At 42.8% G+C, this 17324-nt stretch overlaps 2 protein-coding genes across 3 annotated transcripts; both read left to right on the forward strand.

Moving 5' to 3' along the window:
- The first annotated feature begins 173 nt into the window (after positions 1–173).
- On the forward strand, positions 174–6733 carry cndp2 (carnosine dipeptidase 2). 2 transcript variants are annotated; one of them, XM_086014530.1, is made up of 13 exons: positions 174–410; positions 1308–1371; positions 1465–1535; positions 1764–1907; positions 2819–2981; positions 3913–4001; positions 4211–4411; positions 4501–4585; positions 4953–5113; positions 5191–5355; positions 5944–6085; positions 6376–6523; positions 6589–6733. In XM_086014530.1, the coding sequence occupies exons 3-13, from the start codon at positions 1476–1478 to the stop codon at positions 6653–6655; spliced, it is 1425 nt and encodes a 474-aa protein (XP_085870656.1). In that variant the 5' UTR covers positions 174–410; positions 1308–1371; positions 1465–1475; the 3' UTR covers positions 6656–6733. The 2 variants fall into 2 exon arrangements, with proteins under 2 accessions (XP_085870656.1, XP_085870654.1); XM_086014528.1 differs by lacking the exon at positions 1308–1371.
- A 717-nt stretch (positions 6734–7450) lies between these two features.
- Positions 7451–16987, forward strand: recql4 (RecQ helicase-like 4). Its single transcript, XM_086014498.1, has 26 exons — positions 7451–7700; positions 7781–7814; positions 7889–7998; positions 8518–8664; positions 8731–8852; positions 8944–9646; positions 9825–9904; positions 10009–10108; positions 10283–10448; positions 10638–10898; positions 10965–11057; positions 12001–12137; positions 12228–12311; positions 12383–12571; positions 12662–12844; positions 12926–13124; positions 13341–13534; positions 13632–13715; positions 14029–14166; positions 14242–14494; positions 15322–15451; positions 15532–15698; positions 15792–15969; positions 16175–16331; positions 16404–16512; positions 16785–16987. Exons 1-26 carry the CDS (start codon positions 7617–7619, stop codon positions 16904–16906), a joined length of 4224 nt encoding a protein of 1407 aa, XP_085870624.1. The 5' UTR covers positions 7451–7616; the 3' UTR covers positions 16907–16987.
- The last annotated feature ends 337 nt before the right edge of the window (positions 16988–17324 follow it).

The raw sequence follows: 17324 nt of genomic DNA on the forward strand, positions 1-17324 counted from the left end.
ACCATTTGATCGTACACACATCCTTCCATTATCCCAACCGCTTTTCCTGTTGCAGTTAAATTTAATTTTATTACTAAATATAATTTGTTCATCTGCACCATACACGTTGGCTTTTAATTAGTTGTATTTAAAAATAATTTCAGTCCTTACGCACCCACAATCCTTTGCGGCACAAACGCGGAAGCAAAATAGTCGGGTATGTCAGTGTGACAGCTTCGCATATTTTCTCTTCGTCGCTCTGTATTTTAAATATGTTTGGCCGCCAAATACAACCTTTCATGTCCAATTAGGTGACGAAATTCGTTTTTTTTTCAAGACGACTAAGCCGATACCTGCCGGTACCGTACCCGGAAGTATTTGTCAGGTGGATAGAGTCACGTGAAAAACATCAGCGGCACGCGTCTTAAAAAGTGAGTTGAAAATTATTGCATGAAATCGTTGTTTGACTTAATTTCACAAATGCACCGCCCATGTGATTGCGAAGCATTTTAAATTTATTTTTTGTTTTAAAATAGCACTGCTGTTGGCCGTGAACCTGACGGCTAGCTCATTGTCGCCCTACTGAGTTTAAACTGAATAAGGTCCGTGAAAAAACAACGCTAAACAATTCAGTCACTGCAGGTTAAACTAATTGTTAACGACCCTTAAAATGCTGCTAGTGTTGTTAAATGTGAATCACGAGACCGCTTACAGGATATTGCATCATTCCTTCATGCCTTCCCGATCGCCAGAAGAATGATTAAAAGCAAGATGAAATCAAAATCAAGATACGACCCCACCATAAAAGCATCGTAAATGAAAAAGATACAACATAACAGTGAAACACACCATAGGTGAGCTGTCAGGGCCAGCAAAGTCTTGCAGCCTTGTCAGTTTTGTCTTCTTCATGCTTTCATTAATGTATCCCCCCCAAACAGTCACTCTTCTTTTCACAGTGTTTCTGCCCGCAGATGTAAGAGGCTCTATTGTCAATTTAATCTGCCCAGGGCCTTACGATAGATCGAAACGGTCTTGAATGTACAACACAATGCTTATAAAAAAGTTGTAAATATTGGTCATTGGTTTCAGGATGAACCAAAAATGCACTTTACAGGTGAACCTAATTTGACCTCTAAACTTTTTGAATCAACATCCAGTTGTTCAGTGTTTCAGTGCATTTTTTGTTGAGTTGACCGAGTTGACACATGCTAGTTGATACGCACTGCGTTGTTTGGGTAGGGTGTTTGAATACCTGGGGTGCATTTCCCCAAATCAACAGAATATTGAATGTCTAAGTAAGTTTGTGACATGGTGCACATTTTTCCAAGCGGAGTTGCCGTAAAGTTGCAGATCTAGATCCCTGTGGGTAGCCACACACTGTGCTGTCAGCAAGTAGGTGGAGTTAGTCCCCCACACCCTTTCATAAAGCAGCATTTCGCTCTGGAGGTTGTCTCACACAATTCTCCCTCTGTCATATCCTCTCAGCTCCAGACAAAATGGCACATCTCCCTGCTCTTTTCAAGTATGTGGATGAACACCAGGAGCTTTACGTGGAGGTAAGATGATATTTATATCAATAAATTTTTTTCGCCTCATGGGCCATTTCATGTCTTATAAAGTCCTCCAAAGGCCGTACAAAATAAAACACGACGGTATGATCAAACAACTCTTTGTTATATATTCAGAGAATTTGTGAGTAATTTATTTTTAGACTTTTAAGAGCAATTTTTTTTTGAAGTTTCAGAATGCCTTTAACTTGTTACTGTCAAATTGCTCTTGACCAGCGCCTGGCGGAATGGGTGGGCGTCCAGAGCGTGTCCGCCTGGCCGGAGAAGCGCGGCGAGATCAAGAAGATGATGCAAATGGCTGCCAAGGACATTGAGCGGCTGGGCGGCACGGTGGAGATGGTGGACAACGGCCAGCAGAAGGTCAGACAAGAATGGAAGCGCTTTTACCCTGCTTGTTTGCAGCATATTCGCTCATGAGGAATTGCTCATGTGCGAGTGTGCTACAAATGCGCTCTCAGCTAGTTTTGCTGTCTAAAAAAGTGAAATTTGTGAACTCTCGATTTGTCTAACACTATTAATATAATAGACGGTGTGTAAATGTGTGCTCATTCTGTGGACGCTCATCATTTATCCATTTTGAACTGGAAGGAATGAATTTAAAATTCACTTTTCTATAATGAAATTAACTAATATTTCTGTCCTTAATCAAGAACTAATCATTTTTTCTTTTTGCTACACAGTACATTAGGAAGTGAATAGATCTTCATCCTGTGAGGAAAATTAAATAGCCTCAGTAGCAATATGCACATGCGTACTTTCATCAATAATATAGAACAAAGAAACAAAGAGCAGCATTTTAGGGGGGATTGAAAAAATATTTAAATCTCGAAAAGCAGCAGAAGAAAACAAAAGATTTAGGTGTTAAATGTTGGCACATGATGTGGTTAGTAATAAATTTGTTTTTTATTCCTATGTAATATTTGTAATTGGTGCATAGCGGGCACTTCAATATTATTGTCACATAATGATGTCTTGGTGCGTTATACATCGAATATGTACGGTGTATGAAACATCTGTTGCAATGCACAATGTGTATGCATAATTCTATTGCAGATTGAACCTTGAGAGGAATTAGTCATCAAAATAATGATTGTTAACTAGACAATGAACTATAATGATAAGCATTCAAATATTACTGTAATGAGCTTCTACTGGTGTGTTGAAGACAAACATTAAACAATTACTTTGGTACAAAAAATGCAGCATACACAATAGTTGGTCTTTGAGACAATGAGTGTATATGCTGTTGAGAGTGTTTGTATTTGTCGCAGCTTCCAAGCGGTGAGGAGATCCCGCTGCCCCCAATCATCCTGGGACGCTTGGGCTCAGACCCGGGCAAGAAGACGGTGTGCATCTACGGCCACCTCGACGTCCAGCCCGCCAACATCGACGACGGCTGGGATACGGAGCCGTTCACTCTGGTGGAGAAAGACGGTGAGGATGAAGAAACGTTTTCAGTTTCTGGATGACTCCTTTTTCAAGTTTGGAAAGGACTTGGAATGGAGTGTGTCAAGGTTGATGATTTACAGTGAATACTTTCACTCTGCAGATATGTCTTGATATAACGCTTTTGAAAAGTCAGCATGCCTGCAGTGAAGCTGTCAGTTATTTGTCCGTAATATGCCATTTGTAATTTCCAAGTGCAGGTAAGTGTAGTGATCATTGTGCATGCCGTGCAGCTTTTATCAGCTGATCCTATCACCGTTCACGCTCATTTCCAAAGTCCCTTTCCAAGTCATCGTGTCTTATCTCACTGTTTGCAAAATAGTACGAGGTAGTAAGTGTCATTCTCTTGCTTTAGAGTCGCCATTGTTCACACGTGGACATTGACGAGCTCGTTTGGACGGAACAGAATAAGTGGTATAAAAATTGGATGGATGGACCTACCGAGGCGTGTAAACTATCCCCCAAACTCACAATTGTGATCAGTCAGCTAACTGAAAGCGACGCTACCACTTCCTCTTCCTGTCGCTTCCATCCTGCCTGTTCAGCTTTTATGTTGCATAACACGTGTGCTACTGTAAAAAAAAAAAAATCTATTCAAGGGAATAGCTTCAACTTAAGAACATTTGGAATGGTGTGACCAAAGCCCAGACCTCAATCCAAATTTGTATTTTTTTTTTTTTAATCCATTAAAACCAGGCACCACATTGTTTTATTTTACTTTAATTAAATTACATGTCAAACTATTAAATCAAGTTATAATAAAATCACATTTCAGCTATTTGGATAATTATGGACTATTATATAAAGTTGCCTCATCCATAAAAAAAAAAAGATGCTTTTATCGTCACACACATGCAAAAAAATACGTTTTGAGTGCCTTAAAATGAAAACACTATTCTTGTTTCTTTTTTTTTTGCAGGGAAGCTCTATGGAAGAGGCTCCACCGACGACAAGGGTCCTGTGCTCGCTTGGTTTAACTGCATCGAGGCTTACCAGAAGATCGAACAGGTAAACTTTCAGCAAGAAGTTTCTTGTGTCAACAGCTTGATTTCTTTGTGCCCATTTCAGCAGGTTGAGCGTCCAAAGGTCTCTGTGCAAAATGGCTTCTCCCCGCAGCCACTTAATAATTAAACCCACTTACATCTTCTCCTTTGTTGCTTCTACCATCTTTCTTTCTTGTAATCCAACCTAAACGTGAGATGCTGCTTCCTTGGCAGGAGCTTCCCATCAATATCAAGTTCTGCTTCGAGGGCATGGAGGAGTCTGGATCAGAAGGCCTGGACGAACTGGTCTTCTCGCGCAAGGACAGCTTCTTCAAGGACGTGGACTACGTTTGCATCTCGGATAACTACTGGCTGGGCAAGACCAAGCCCTGCATCACCTACGGCTTGAGAGGAATCTGCTACTTCTTCATCGAGGTGGACATAGTAGCTTTTTTTTTTTTGACACTTTTGCACCCAGCACGTTGGTAGCAACAACAACAACAATGTTGACGCTACTTTTAAAGGTGGACGGCTGTGAGAAGGACCTGCACTCGGGCGTGTTTGGCGGCTCTGTTCACGAGGCCATGACGGACCTCATCACGCTTATGGGCAAGTGAAGCTGCTTGTTTTTGTAGCTGAGAGTGCATAAAAGAAAGGGACCATATTGTACCTCAAACTATATCTGAGGCTTAGCCAATGTCGAAATAAACCTATGAAAACAAAAACCTTGTGATGTCTTCACTTTTGAATGACAAGTGCACAACTAAATCACAGAATGGCTCGAGCAGGGGAATTGCACTTGTTTTTTTGTTTTTTTTGTCGTTTTATTTCTACATCACATTGAAATTAAAGCAACATTCTGGAATGGTCAATCCAGAGCCCAGACTTAATCTTTAGTTTTGGAGTACATATGGGGAGGGTTGGCATCTCTGTTTTCCACAAATGTAACCATTTTGTTTTGTCTCTTGTTCGACAGGCTCCCTGGTGGACAGGAGAGGGAGGATCTTGATTCCGGGAATGTACGACGACGTTGCTCCTCTGACAGATGACGAGAGGCAACTTTACGACAAGATCGAGTTCGACTTGGAGGAGTACTGCAAAGATGTCGGAGTCGGGCAGCTACTGCACAGCACCAAGGCAAGCCAATGCCATCGTGATGGGAGAAACGAGGCAACGGCGCATATGTTTTAACTGTTTTACTTTTCTTCACGCAGGAGCAAATCCTAATGCACCGCTGGAGATACCCCTCGCTTTCTCTGCACGGCATCGAGGGGGCTTTCGCCGATGCCGGCGCCAAGACTGTTATCCCTCGCAAAGTCAATGGCAAATTCTCCATCCGCCTGGTGCCCGACATGGACCCCAAAGTTGTGGAGAAGAAGGTAAGGTCATGTAATTTAATTAAATTAGAATCCAATACACTGAATTAAATTAAATTAAAATACAATTGAATACAATAAATTAAACTTATTAAAAACTCAAATGAAACAAAATACATAAAATATGTTGAATTAAACGAAAATGAACCCAATAAAATAAACTACAGACAATACAATACAATACAATTATTTTTAAAAAATCAATTTGAAAAACAATCAAATGTAATAAAATGAAACTAAACTAAATTAAAAAAGATACTCTTCTTGTGCTAGTCATCATGGGACTTTGTGGTTTGCCGCAATTGTCTGTGTCTGCAAACCGAAAATAAAACCTGCAAATCCATACACTTTGAGGAAGTAGATATCGCTCACTGTTAGGGAAAAAAACTGTATACCAAGTGAAATTGTTTTAACTTACTTACATTTAAACAGCTGACTTAATAATCATGATGATCATGCATTCCAAATAAAAAGCCGACTGACTCATCATGATCCTCATGCATTCCAAATCACCAGTGGCTAAGCATCACAGAAGTCAATATTTCTGCGTTTGTCTATTTGTTCAAGACAATCATTATTTTCTATTTCCAGGTGACTGACTATGTGCAACAGAAGTTTGCAGAACTAGAGAGCCCCAACAAGCTGAACGTGTACATGGGCCACGGAGCCAAAGCCTGGGTGTCTGACTTCAACCATCCGCACTACATGGCGGGTCGCAAAGCCATGAAGACGGGTATGCATGACGTGTCACATAGGTGGCAAAAGTACTCAAACGCTGTACTTAATTAAAAGTATGGGTACTAGCATAGAATAAAAAAACTCTACTAAAAGTAGGACTGATGTAAAAATTCTACACACCCCTGTTCAAATGCTATTTTTTGTGAGATAAAAGAATGAGTAGTAGGATTATTATTTTTATTATTATTATTTTTTTTTTTTACTTCCCACCACTGCTTTGTCAATTTGTACACTGGCAAAGTTGAAACCACTCAAATTAAACCGTCTTGCTGTATTGCATGACAGTCTTTGGCGTGGAACCAGACCTGACACGCGAGGGCGGCAGTATCCCCGTCACCCTGACCTTCCAGGAGGCGACGGGACGCAATGTCATGCTGCTTCCCGTCGGTTCCTCTGACGACGGAGCACACTCCCAGAATGAGAAACTCAACAGGTGCTTGATTTATTTTCAGCTTTTTCTTCAAGTGTCGTAAATCATGTTCCTTACTTTATTTTCAGATCTAACTACATACAGGGGATCAAGATGCTGGGAGCGTACTTCCACGAGGTGTCCCAACTTCAATAGACCCCATCGCCACTGCCACATTGACCGTTGCTGACTCTGTATTGCCTCACAATAATAAACTTTTGCTTTGTTACTGTAGTCCTGGCTCATGTATGTCTCACTAGATTTGCATGGAATTCTAAAGGATTACCGACTTAGCCGTTATGCAAGTAGTGAAAGCTCTTAAAGTGTATATAATTGCCTATATTAATATAAACCGTAAACAGATGACAAATTATGATTCTAAAACAGTGTAATAGTTCCATCTAATCTAAAGTTCCCTTAAAAATATCTTACAGATTTGGGGATTTTGAAAAAATCTGAAGTGCACAAGCACATATGGCGAATACTCTCCTAACTTCCACTAACAAACCCAGGGTAAACTTAGCTCCTCTCTGATATGCAATGCTAGTCTCTCCACCATTCTTTGAGGTCAATTCATGTCTAGACAGCGTTCTGGTGCCATCACGTGGCATTTTAGAGTGTTATAAAAGTACAAAAAGAGCAAATAGGATTTTTGTTTGTTTGTCGGAAGTGCTACTGTAAAATTCAAAATATTACGCACTTCCAAATTAAACGTCTACTATCTCTTTAAATAAGGACGCGTGGTTTATAATACATTTGCCAACACAAATGTTACAGCGCTTCACAACGTCTTTACATGTTTTTATCCGCACACAGACAATATATCCACATTAATTCAACAAATACACGGTTTAGACCACGCTTCGCTAAACTATGCATTTTACAGGAAAGGGGGATAAAACCCCAAAACAAACCTGGCAACATGAGCTGCCATTTTCCGGCGCGGGAAAATCGTAAAAAACACGGAAGTGCTTATCCGATGACGTCTGTGTTGTGCGCTACTGCCACGCATTTTCTCTCACAGAACTCTTAAAGTGTGCCGAAAAACAATGTTAAACTTCGCCGAACATTTCCCAAAGTTCACCTAGTAGTTTAGACTGACGCGTTTGGTTCTATTATGGATCGCTACAACGAGGTGAAACTGTTGCTCAAAAGCTGGGAGCTGAGCTTTGTCCAGGAGCACCAGAGGAAACCCGTCAAGGTAACGTTTTTTTGTGCCTCTACATTCCTATTTTATTGTTAGTTAAACCACCTCTGACTATATTTTCACAAAATGTTCAGGAGGACGTTGATAAAGCGTCAGAGGAGACTAGGAGTAAGTGCATAATATTTGTCTGTATTTTTTTCGTTGTGATATATAGTTCAATTGAATATGCTGGCCATTTCCAGATTTATACAAAGAATACCACAGTTTGAAACTGGCCAAAGAGAAAAGCAGCAGCACGAGTCACGTTGCAACCGGAAATAACAGTGAACAGTCTGGATCTGCACCTCAGAAGGTAATACAGTGTATTGTTATAATACTAATATATTTCATTTCAAGGCCCCTTTCAAAGAACGCAAGGACACTGTACAATGAAAGAGTCAAATCAAGAGGAAAACTTAAATACAAACACACACAAAAAACATCAATTTATAAAACAAGACTCAATGATGACCATTTTTTAAATCTTGGAAGAGGGAAGTAGTCTGTGTTTAGTTTGTTTATGTATCAGGGACCCTGGACAAAAATATCAAACTAAAGAGTCTGTCCGTACCAGTTTATATGTGCATAAACAGCCCCTATTTATATTAAGGAGTGATTTCGCAGGGAAAAAAAGTGCAGTGCATGTATAACTAATTAAAGTGAAGAAAATGTGTAGGTTTGGTAGATCTTTTGTCAAAATGCAAAAAAAAAAAAAAACAATCTAGAAAGAAACAAGAATTAGACGCTCTTTATTTGTTATAAAACTAAATAATGTGTGACGATATACTTTACGTCAACATTAGCAATGAGTCACCCTTATCGTGCTTTTCAGGACTGCTGGGGTTCCCATCTGAATCGCAGTGCTTTACCGGCGTCTTCCCCCAGGCCACTTAGCACCCTGGACAGAGATGCTCTGAAGGCCTCTGCGCAATATTACGGCCTCAAGCTAAAGAACAACCTGACGACATTGACTCACAAGGTAGCTCAAGTACAAAGCCGTGGTTGTGTGGTTGATTGCCTTCTTTATGTGTGCTTGTCGTTACAGGAGAAAACCATCTCTTTGAAAAAATCTGGACGTGTGCCTGTGAACTCCTTAAAAAAAGATGCTCAAAATGTACAGAGGAATAACATTGTCACTACTTCACTTGATGCAGAATCCAGCCCCTCCAGGAAAGGCACGCTGTACTATGTTTCCTTATTTTTCTTTTGTTATCAATTTGAGCAAATGGGCAACCATTTTTTTTGTGTTCCTGCCTAACAGGCGGCAGAAACCGAGCTTGGGAGCCGAGGTCTCCAATAAGCTCCCCCCGTTGAACCTTGAAGAACCTCCTGAGCCGTTTCTGCCCCTTCCAGAACCAGCCAAAGATTCTATTAATTCTGGTAGGACTCACGTGTCTCCTATCACCGCTGCAAATGTAGAAAAAGACTCCGAAACGTCACATGGTGGCCTTGGACCCGCAAGTTTAGGAGGGCTTCAAATAGCCACCACTGTAGGAAGGCCTTCTCCTGCCAACCGGCTCAGCTTTGTGGACAGGAAGTGGCTGGAGAGGTGTCAGGTTTTTGGAGAGCTGGGAGCTGAAGAGAAGCCCGGTGCAGGGAACCAGGAAGGAAATCATCCAAACAGAGAACACGAGGAAAAACGAGCAGTTGAGAAAGATGTCATGACCAACATGTCGGTAATACCCGCTCCACAAAAGAAGGAAAATACAGAAGACCTGGCGCCAACGAAAGAGGCCAGCAGGAGCCCTCCAAAAAAGAGCGGGAAAAAGAGGCAGCGAGAAGGAGAGCCGATAGAGGAAGGAGGGGCCCAGAAGAGGAGGAGGAGGAAGAAGAATGAGAAAGCAGATGAGAAGAAAGTGGAGAAACCTGACGGAGGGGACGGGAAGGAGAAGAGGCACAGGAAGAAAGGAAAAGAGGACGCAGAGGTGGAGGAAGATAAAACGACTAAGGCACCAAAGAAGGTAATCGGTGAATAAAGGAATCCTGTTAAAATACCTGTTAGTATTGGATAGAAAAAAAAAGTCAGTTTCCACAGATTGAGGCAACTATCACCTGTATAATTCAGTTATAAAGAAACAAGGGCTGTTTATGTGGAAAATCAAAATAAATGACTAATAGCTACGATAACTACTCGTGAAGGTTCCTCGGGAAAACCTGCTTGGAGAAGTTGAGGAAGACTTCGGCACCAGATCATATCATGCGCAGTCAGTCCGAATCAGGTAAGATTTGATCACATCCCCCATTGTACTACTTTTACTTACAGTACATCCACCACTTGAATCCAAAAACCCAATACGGTATCTTTCGTTTTGTCCTTTTTCAGAGGCTCCAAAGTTACCGAGGGTAACTTTGTGAAGATCAATCTGAAAAAGAAATCGCACGTCAAAGGATATGCACTGAGAGGAATGGCCCTGCGCAAGCAAGTATGTGCATTTTATACATATTAGAAAAATATATATATAGAAATAAAAAAAGAAAATTCCATCACTCAAAACACACACACGCAAATCTAACGACGAAGCAAAAAAATACTATATTTATCCTGTATCATCAGATAGGTGATACATATTTCTGTCAAAATATGTGTGCCGTTTCAGTTGTCCATGCAGAAGTTCCAGCTGAAAGGCGAGCGTTTCGGTGGCGGTGGGGGCTTTTATGGCAGAGGGCGGCGCGGCGGCTTCCGCGGCGGCCTCAGCCGCCAGGGTGACACCTGCTTCAAGTGCGGTGGCACGGGACACTGGGCCGCCCACTGCAAGGGACCAGGTAGTGTGCCAAAGCAAATTTGCTCCCATTTAGGATGCAAACTAGTTAGCCCTCGATTATTTGAGCCCTCTACAGGTTGGTCGCACGCCGTGAATCAATGATTGACCTTATTGCTTCACGGTGTAGTGACGACGCGACATAAATGCAATTTTGGTTTCGTTGTTCCTGAGCCCCACTTTTGCTTTGCAGCGCCGCCGCCTTCCGTTCCTGAGGAGCAGCCCGTCGAAGAAGAGGAGCCTTTCGAGCTGCCCACCCTGGAGGAGGTTGCCAGGGCGACGGGAACACTGCAACAACAGGACCAAGGCGCCTGTTTCAAAGAGGAGCAAGAACCAGAGAACAGCCCCAAAGACCAAGCTCTGCTCAACGTGACGCGTCCCGATTATGAACGCCCGGCACCTCCGCCGCCCGTCGAGCCGCTTTACGGCCTGACAGATGATGGCAAAGTTCAGGGTAATGAAATTTACTCGGACTGAATTGATTAGTGCAAAGCAATAATGCAAATTTATGTATGTTCAGCGACACCGGACGATGTCTTGCTCGCGCTCCGGGAACTCGGCTACAGCTCGTTCAGGGCGGGGCAGGAGGAAGCCATCATGAGGATCCTGTCAGGTACATAAAGTGGCCACAATGATTCTCGCAATTCTCGTGAGACTTCTACTCAGATGCCATGTAAAGAATTGAGTTTCTGCCTTTTCTTTGCCTTTTTTTTTTTGTTAAATGCATGACAGAAGGTTAACCTGAGATTAATATTGGGAATGATAAGGATTGAAGTAAAAAAAGGACATCAGAAAAGGTCCGGCTGCTCCGTATAATGAGTAATACAATTACAAATGTATGTATTCTTTTTTTTATTAATTTCTGTAATTATTTATCACAGAATAATTGTTTTTTTTTTTTTTTTTTAAATACACAGTAATCAAATAAAACAAATAAAGAAGAAAATAAAATTTTTTACATTGTTAAATTAAATGATTGGTTCATATAAGTGATGTTAACGATTAGTAAAATAGACAATTTCACATCCACATTTGACATTTTTACAAGAATATTTAAATAATTAGTTGATTTTGTTGCAAATGATAATGGATGGATGGATGAAGCAAATAAATACAAATCATTTTATTTGTTGATTGTAACACAAGTAAACATAATTGTTGAATAAAATAAAATATACAATTACAGTAATATTAATTTCATTCATTAATTGGGTTATTGTAAAAAAAAATTTTTTAAATGCTGTTTTACAAACAGCATACATTAAGCATCCTATTTATAATTTATTTAATAATTTGTTAATTAACTATAATTTAATGAATTATTAAAACAATTTAAAAAATAGAATGATTTTTTTTCAATCATTTATTTGTTTTTAAATGTTATTATTCATGTATTTAATCAGTTATTTAATTCTTTTTCTTTTGCCTTACCATTGCTTTTAAAAATCAAGCTCTTGAGCACCATTTTTTGCCTGTCAAAGTACTGTACTCCACACTACTGTACTGTCCTTGTTATCTGCTTATTTCTAAACTTCATATTGTTTGCGTCTGTGCAGGTCTCTCCACTCTGGTGGTGTTGTCAACGGGGATGGGGAAGTCACTTTGCTATCAGCTGCCGGCTTACTTGTATGCCAAGCGGTCCAATTGCATCACTTTGGTCATTTCCCCTCTCGTCTCGCTCATGGATGACCAGGTGCCGCACCTTTTACTCCATGTCTCGGTTCCTTCAGCGGTCCTTTTAGGCCACAAACTGAAAACCTGTTCCGAACGTGTGTTTGTGTAGCTGTCCGGCCTGCCGGCCAACCTGAAAGCAGCCTGCATCCACTCCAACATGACAATGAAACAACGAGAAGCTGCGATAGAAAAGGTAGCAGGTGGCCATTTTTGCGACCGTGATGTATTTGAATTCTGGAGTATTTCCTTGGTGTGTTCCCTCAGGTGAAGGCGGGTCTGGTGTGCGTGCTGCTGCTCTCCCCCGAAGCACTGGTTGGCGGCGGCGGCTCCAGTTCGGGATGCCTTCCCTCTGCGCAGGAGCTGCCCCCTGTGGCTTTTGCGTGCATTGACGAAGCCCACTGCGTGTCCGAATGGTCGCACAACTTCCGACCGTGCTACCTCAGGCTTTGTAAGGTGAAGACATTTTTTATTTATTTTTTTCTTGCTCATGGGCAACAGTTGACGATCACGTGACAATTGGTCCTGATTGTTCTCTTTTCGTAGGTGTTGAGGGAGCGCCTGGGCGTGCGGTGCTTGCTCGGGCTCACAGCCACGGCCACGTTGTCGACGGCTCTGGACATCGCCCGACATCTGGACATCCACGACCAGGATGGCATCGCGGTCCGATCCGCCGCCGTGCCCACCAACCTGCAGCTTTCCGTGTCCGTAGACCATGAGAAAGATCAGGTACAACCAATAATGTTCTCCCCTTCAAGATTTTCTGCAGATTTCCAACACATTTTTAATTAATTAATTTTTTTTTTTAAGGCTCTGGTGTCCTTGTTGAAAGGCGATCGCTTTGGCTGCCTGGACTCTGTCATCGTCTACTGCACCAGGAGGGAGGAGACGGCTCGTGTGGCTGCGCTACTCAGGACCTGCCTGCAGGGGGTGCTGCTGAAAGAAAATAAACACATCAGCAACAGCCAAGCTCAAGTCAACCCAGTGGGGCAAAAGAAGAAAGAACTTGGTGAGGGCCTGGATAACCTGTGTGTTGTAGTGGTTACTGTGAAGCTGTGAGATTACATTTCGTCCCTCTCGCTTCAGGTTGGAGTTAGTACACGTCATAAAATGTATTCTTTACTATTTCCCTCGAGTCCTTCCGCTAGCCCGTTCCTGTCACCCCCCCCCCCCCCCAGAAAAAAAGCCGTCTGCCTTGTTTTTTTAAAAAAAAAAAAAATTCCAGCTAGGAAGAAGATTCGTAAACCTCTGAAGTGGCAGGCGGAGTCATACCACGCCGGACTCTCGGGGTCGGAACGCCGCCGGGTTCAGAACAACTTCATGTGCGGCCAGCTCCGGATCGTGGTGGCCACCGTGGCGTTTGGCATGGGATTGGACAAATCTGATGTGCGGGGCATCATTCACTACAACATGCCCAAGGTGCGCAGTAGGCTTCCCGCACAGTAGTTTGACATCAAGTACTTGGAGTGTCTACCACAATGTCGTTCTGTACCTGACCCTCACATTATTTCCTCAGAGCTTTGAGAGTTACGTCCAAGAAATTGGGAGAGCGGGGAGAGACGGCGAACCGGCGCACTGTCACCTCTTCCTTGATCCCGAAGTAGGACTCCTACTGAAATTTAAACTCACAGACCACGATATTAGCATATGCAAGAAATAATGCAGCTTTTGCTTCATACTCTTAGACAGATTGCATTTACCAAATGTGTGAATTAAATGTGGTTATTATTACTATTGGTTACCGTATTTAATACCAACATGAGATATTAATCAAGTAGAAAAAAAGTACACAACTAAAATAACAAAAATGTATGTATGTAATTTACTATTTTTCAATTTAAATGGAATTCTATTGCATTTATTTATTTTTGATCATTCTCTTATTTATTTCTTGTATTATAATGGATATGTAGGGCATGGACCTCCACGAGCTGCGGCGTCACATCTATTCCGACACAGTGGACTACTACACGGTGAAGCGGCTAGTCCAGAAAGTATTCCCGCCGTGCAAATGCAAACAAATCCACCAGAAACAACAGGAACTGATCCAGGTGATCGCCTGCTCTACAGTATGCGTGTATCGCCACGACGACGCGCACATCACAACCGATGCTTCTTGTGTCAAGGAGGATGTCGGGGATGCTGAGATGTTGGAGATGATGGAAATGTGCGATCAGGAAAGCAGCCGCGACGCACTCGCCCGGCAGGAGTTTGTACATTCCACGGATGATGCGGATGCTAAAAAAGTCAACGCGGAGGTTGTGGGTGACCAGGAAGTAGGAAGCTCCTCCGAGTGGCCCGTGGAACGGGTGTGCCACACTCATGAGAGAGCCGTCCCCATCCAGGAGACAGTAGAGACTCTGGACATCACGGAAGAAGGTAACCGATATCCATTCCACTGCCCGTTTAGGCAGCGGAGTAGTCGGGCTAGAATGACATCGCTCCTCTGCTGGTTGCTGTCATGTAGAGAGAGATCTATTTTCGTCTCCCTTGCGACAAGATGTAATGGCTTCCAAATAGAAAATGATTTTAGCGCCCGTCTCAATTCCTTCAGCAGCCTATTTAGGCAGCAAACTAGTAGGGCTGGAATTACACTCACCTTCTGCTTGTTGAGGCCATGTGGAGAAATTCTTTCTCACTTTATTAATTCAAGATGTACTGATTACACAACGTAACACGATTTTACTGCCTGTTAGTCTACTGCCTGTTCAGGCTGCAAACTAGCTGGGCCTGAATTACTAGCACCTCCTGCAGGTTGCTGCCAAGTAGAGAGATCCACTTTCCTTTATAGCTTCAGTGTGTAGTGACTTCACAACATAGCATACTACCCATCTTGGTTGCTACGGTAGCCAAATGAGTTAGGTGTGAATTTCTTCCCAACCCCTTGCTATATTTGCTGCCAAGTAGTAACAGTCATTTACTACCCGTCTCATTTCCATTGGCAGCCCGTTCAGGCAGCAAATTGTTCAGATTTTTTTCTTTCTTTCCGGTAGATTCTGTTGAGCAGTAAGATATGTCCCGCCTCTCTATTTCTTCAAGGTCTAGTGACTTATGTCTTGATTCCTTCTGCAGCCCATTTAGGCAGAAAATGAGTTCATCCTGAGTCACTTGCGCCTTTTACAGGTTGTTGTTCAGGCGGTATGGATCATGCATACTCTTAACGTGCATAATGTTGTTTGCGCGTGCGTGCGTTTTTTATCCCCCAGGTATCGAGACACTGCTCTGCTATCTGGAGCTACATCCTCAGCGCTTTGTGGAGCTTCTCCACCCCACGCTGTCTGTGTGCAAAATCAGCTGCTACGAAGGACCCGGACAGCTCCGTAAAATCACCAAAATGTAACCCCCGTCCCTCAGCTTTTCCACCCACCTTCCTACCCAGCTGCGTCAAATCCTGAACAACGCTCGTGACATTGCAGCTGCCCGCCCGTCGCCGTCGTGCTGGCCCGGAGGCGCATGGCCGGTGAGCGAGTGGAGTCGCGCGACCGGCTGGAGTTTGACGTGGTGGAGGTGGCTGACACGATGGGATGGCAGCTGCCTTTGGTCAAGCGGGGACTCAGGCAGCTGCAGTGGAGCACCGGTAAAGGTGCGTGGAGACCGGATCTGTTTTATATTGTTAATACGAACGTATATGTGTGACTGTCGCTTGTGCGATGTTTCACTGTACACTCGCTTTTAGCTGGCGGGCGGAGCGGCGTCCTCGTGGAGTTCTCTTCCCTGTCCTTGTACTTCCGCTCCTATGGCGACCTTAGCGACGCGGAGCTAGACAAGGTGTGCCGGTTCCTGCATGACCGCGTGCAGGATCGAGAGAGGTCGCAGCTCTACCAGCTGAGCGCCTGCTTCAAGGCCTTCAAAAGGTACACACGTATGATGTATGTGTCTAGTTGGGAGCAAGCTGGTTTAGCTAACAAGCTCTTCGTGTCCCTGCCAAGACATGAAATCCATTTTTGACACCTGTTGCTTTAAGTTGTTGCAACGACACAACTTAAAATCTGTCTCGAGTAGTTTGGCAGCAAACTGAATTAGAAATGTTTCTATATTTTTTTTTTTTTGGGTCCCAAGTGTGTCCTTCAAAAGCGTGCTGTCCTGCGTGGACGACTTGGATGAGGGTCGCAGTCTCCGGCTGAAGGACCTTCTGTCCGACTACTTTGACAAGCGGCGGCAAAGAGACCTCACCCTGGAACCGCTGGACCCAGAGGACAGCCTGCAGCAGTACAAGGTGACACAAAACACTATGCTGGTGTTGTAAACTATGATCTGGATTATTTTACGTTTTTTTGTTTGTTTGTAGCTCTTGGACTGGGAGACTCAGATCCGAGCGGACATAAGGAGCTTCCTGTCCAACAGAAGTGACGAGAAGTTCTCCGGAAGAGCCGTTGCCCGAATCCTTCATGGCATCGGTGAGACATTACTATATTTATATAATTTTTTTTTTTTTTCTCTCTCATTATTTCAACTCAATGTTTATAAAAAAAAAGTTGGGACAATTCAGCCATTCAACAAGGCTGGAAAGGCCTGACCAAGTTCCAACCACTAGATGGTGTAATAAAGCTTTGCAAACAATAATTCAATGGTGTTTTTGGTGGCAGAAAATAGAAGAAGTGAGTACTCATTACAATATATTTAAATATATATTCAACCAATTCAATTGAATTACATGTTTATTCTGTAGGTAGTCCGTGTTACCCCGCCCAAACGTACGGCAGAGACCGACGCTACTGGCGGAAGTACATCCAGTTTGACTTCAACCAGCTCATCAAGTTAGCCACTCAGGAGATCATTCAATTTAAGTAAAACACACCCTGTTTATTTATTACATTTCCAGACATGTTTAATGTGTTTCATTGTATATGAATAAAAGATGTATTTTTCTAAGGTCGCTGACTAACGCTGCTGACTTTTATTTATAATGCAAATCAAAGGACTCCTGTTGGGGGTTCGGTTGCAGTATTTTTCCTTTCATCTGCATCTCAATGCATATCGTTTACTGATTAAAAGTTTTTTTTCATAATGTCACCGACCAACGCGGCTAAACGTTGATTCCAAAATCCAAATCAAAAGGCTGCTGAGAGTGTTTACTCGCATTGTTCACTCAAACACTTGGAACAAGGAGCTGCCTTTCCCAGAAACACACCAATAGGAGGAACTCCCCCCCAATATTGACTCAGAAGGTAAACATTGACTTGCATCATAAATTCAAGCTGGGGAATGT

Source organism: Filicampus tigris, chromosome 18 (assembly GCF_054856515.1).
Source record: "Filicampus tigris isolate MCC_2025a chromosome 18, RoL_Ftig_1.0, whole genome shotgun sequence".
NCBI lineage: Eukaryota > Metazoa > Chordata > Actinopteri > Syngnathiformes > Syngnathidae > Filicampus > Filicampus tigris.

What these genes read in the sequence shown, in the direction of transcription:
- cndp2 (XM_086014530.1), top strand. Translation starts at nt 1,476, where the DNA reads ATGGCACATCTCCCTGCTCTTTTCAAGTATGTGGATGAACACCAGGAG. An exon ending in ACCAGGAGCTTTACGTGGAG is followed by an intron (nt 1,536 to 1,763) that starts GTAAGATGATAT and finishes GCTCTTGACCAG; the next exon opens with CGCCTGGCGGAATGGGTGGG. An exon ending in CCAAAGTTGTGGAGAAGAAG is followed by an intron (nt 5,356 to 5,943) that starts GTAAGGTCATGT and finishes TTCTATTTCCAG; the next exon opens with GTGACTGACTATGTGCAACA.
- recql4 (XM_086014498.1), top strand. Translation starts at nt 7,617, where the DNA reads ATGGATCGCTACAACGAGGTGAAACTGTTGCTCAAAAGCTGGGAGCTG. An exon ending in GAGAAGCTGCGATAGAAAAG is followed by an intron (nt 12,312 to 12,382) that starts GTAGCAGGTGGC and finishes GTGTTCCCTCAG; the next exon opens with GTGAAGGCGGGTCTGGTGTG. An exon ending in TGCTTCAAGGCCTTCAAAAG is followed by an intron (nt 15,970 to 16,174) that starts GTACACACGTAT and finishes TTGGGTCCCAAG; the next exon opens with TGTGTCCTTCAAAAGCGTGC.